The sequence below is a fragment of the Anarrhichthys ocellatus genome, unplaced genomic scaffold, assembly GCF_004355925.1.
Source record: "Anarrhichthys ocellatus isolate YVR2014 unplaced genomic scaffold, GSC_Weel_1.0 scaffold8606, whole genome shotgun sequence".
NCBI lineage: Eukaryota > Metazoa > Chordata > Actinopteri > Perciformes > Anarhichadidae > Anarrhichthys > Anarrhichthys ocellatus.
Genome location: NW_022288580.1, coordinates 27 through 1,677, shown reverse-complemented (window position 1 = coordinate 1,677; position 1,651 = coordinate 27). Strand labels below are relative to the sequence as shown.

Sequence of the window (1,651 nt, the reverse complement as noted above, 5' to 3'; positions counted from 1 at the left end):
AGAGAGAGAGAGAGAGAGAGAGAGAGAGAGAGAGAGAGAGAGAGAGATCTGGATAACCTGCTGCTGTAACTAAATATTTTCCCTTTTCTGGATCAATAAAGTCTTTATCTATAATTCATATTAATGGGACATATTTATTGTCTTGTTTAATTGGCTTTATTATTAAAATATTGTATTTTAGTCAGTCAAACAATTATTGTATTTATCTGTTTATACATTTCACCATTATGTTTAATTAAAGAAGGCGGGTTTTTGTTTTAACGGTGCTTCTGGATGAAGCTGTGCACGAGACCCTGACGCACACTGAACCCCCGTGGAGGACTCGCTGGTGGGTCGGGGGTCTCTCAGAGGCTCAGAGTCTCGGGATCCAGTCCCAGTGCGCACCTGCGTGAGAGCAGCCACGTCCACAGCCCCAGCGCGGAGGTAGACCGGGTCCTGGAGGATGAGTGACGCGTCGGTTGGATTACAAACCACGAGGAGCTTCTCCGTCTCTGAGCCGCACCGGCTCCTCTCCACCGGTCCTCCCGAGACCAGCATGTCTCCCAGAGTCCTGGCTCACGTCCTCCTCCTGTCTGTCCTTCTTACCTGGTGAGGCTGCGCTGAGAGACCGTTGTGTTCAGGGGGTGTGGGATAAATGAAACTTTATTCTAAAGTGAATGAGGGTCTCGTGTCTTGGTGTCTGCAGAGAAGCATCAGCTTGTCTCACTTTGCCTCCACAGCTCTCTGACTCTGGAGGACGAGGACGAGGACGAGGACGTCACCGTCAACCAGATGCTGGCCCCCAGAGTCCAGGACTCCGACGCCACGGAAATACTCAACAACCTGCTGAAGGAATACGACAAGAAACTGCGCCCGGACATCGGAGGTAACGCTGAACACACTCAGGACCCGACCTCCAGCTGCTCTTATTATGGGATGTATGAGCGTGTGTGTGTGTGTGTGTGTGTGTGATTAAAGAGGAACTAATATCTATGAAATACCACTTCATCACTTCATGAATCCTTCATGTAGGAGTTATTATAAACCCTCTTAATATTAAATATAATATTAAATATGATGCTTCTAACAGCTCCACCTGTTGAGGTCACGAGGTGGTGACATCATTGATCTTGACGTGATAGTGACGTCATGCTGTAACACCTGAGACACTCGTCAACAACACGCATCTGATCACCAGTGATGAAAGTATTCCATCGTTCTGCTCATTGTTTACAAACATCACGGGGCGGTTCTGACCAGAAGCGCAGTGGGATTCCTAATATTGCCGCTCTGGTTATCTCAAGGTTCACTCAGTCACACCTCATGAGACTCATCCAGACTGAACCACTTGAGTAAGAACATCACGGTTGGGCTTAAAATAAGTAATAAGTAAAACATAAACAACATAAAACAAACATCACAAACTAAATATGACACAAAAACTGTATTCACATTTTGTTTTTAAAAGATGTAAACAAAAGATTTCAATATGGAGGAAGACCTTGAAGATGATATGCACGAATATTTGTCTTAAAAATATATCTATTTTAAAAAATAGCTCCATAAGTCCTCTGGAGGTAAATCAACTTTTCATTGTATCGTTAAATCTTTGGTTGTTTGTTATAATTGAAAGGTCAAGATGTAACTCATGTGCATATCCTCATGAATATAA

The 1,651-nt window shown here is 44.0% G+C and overlaps 1 protein-coding gene across 1 annotated transcript; it reads left to right on the top strand.

The window, feature by feature from the left end:
* Positions 1-267: 267 nt before the first annotated feature.
* On the top strand, positions 268-1,019 carry LOC116380741 (gamma-aminobutyric acid receptor subunit gamma-3-like). The gene is made up of 2 exons (XM_031842618.1): positions 268-588; positions 720-1,019. Exons 1-2 carry the CDS (start codon positions 443-445, stop codon positions 949-951), a joined length of 378 nt encoding a protein of 125 aa, XP_031698478.1. The 5' UTR covers positions 268-442; the 3' UTR covers positions 952-1,019.
* Positions 1,020-1,651: the final 632 nt, after the last annotated feature.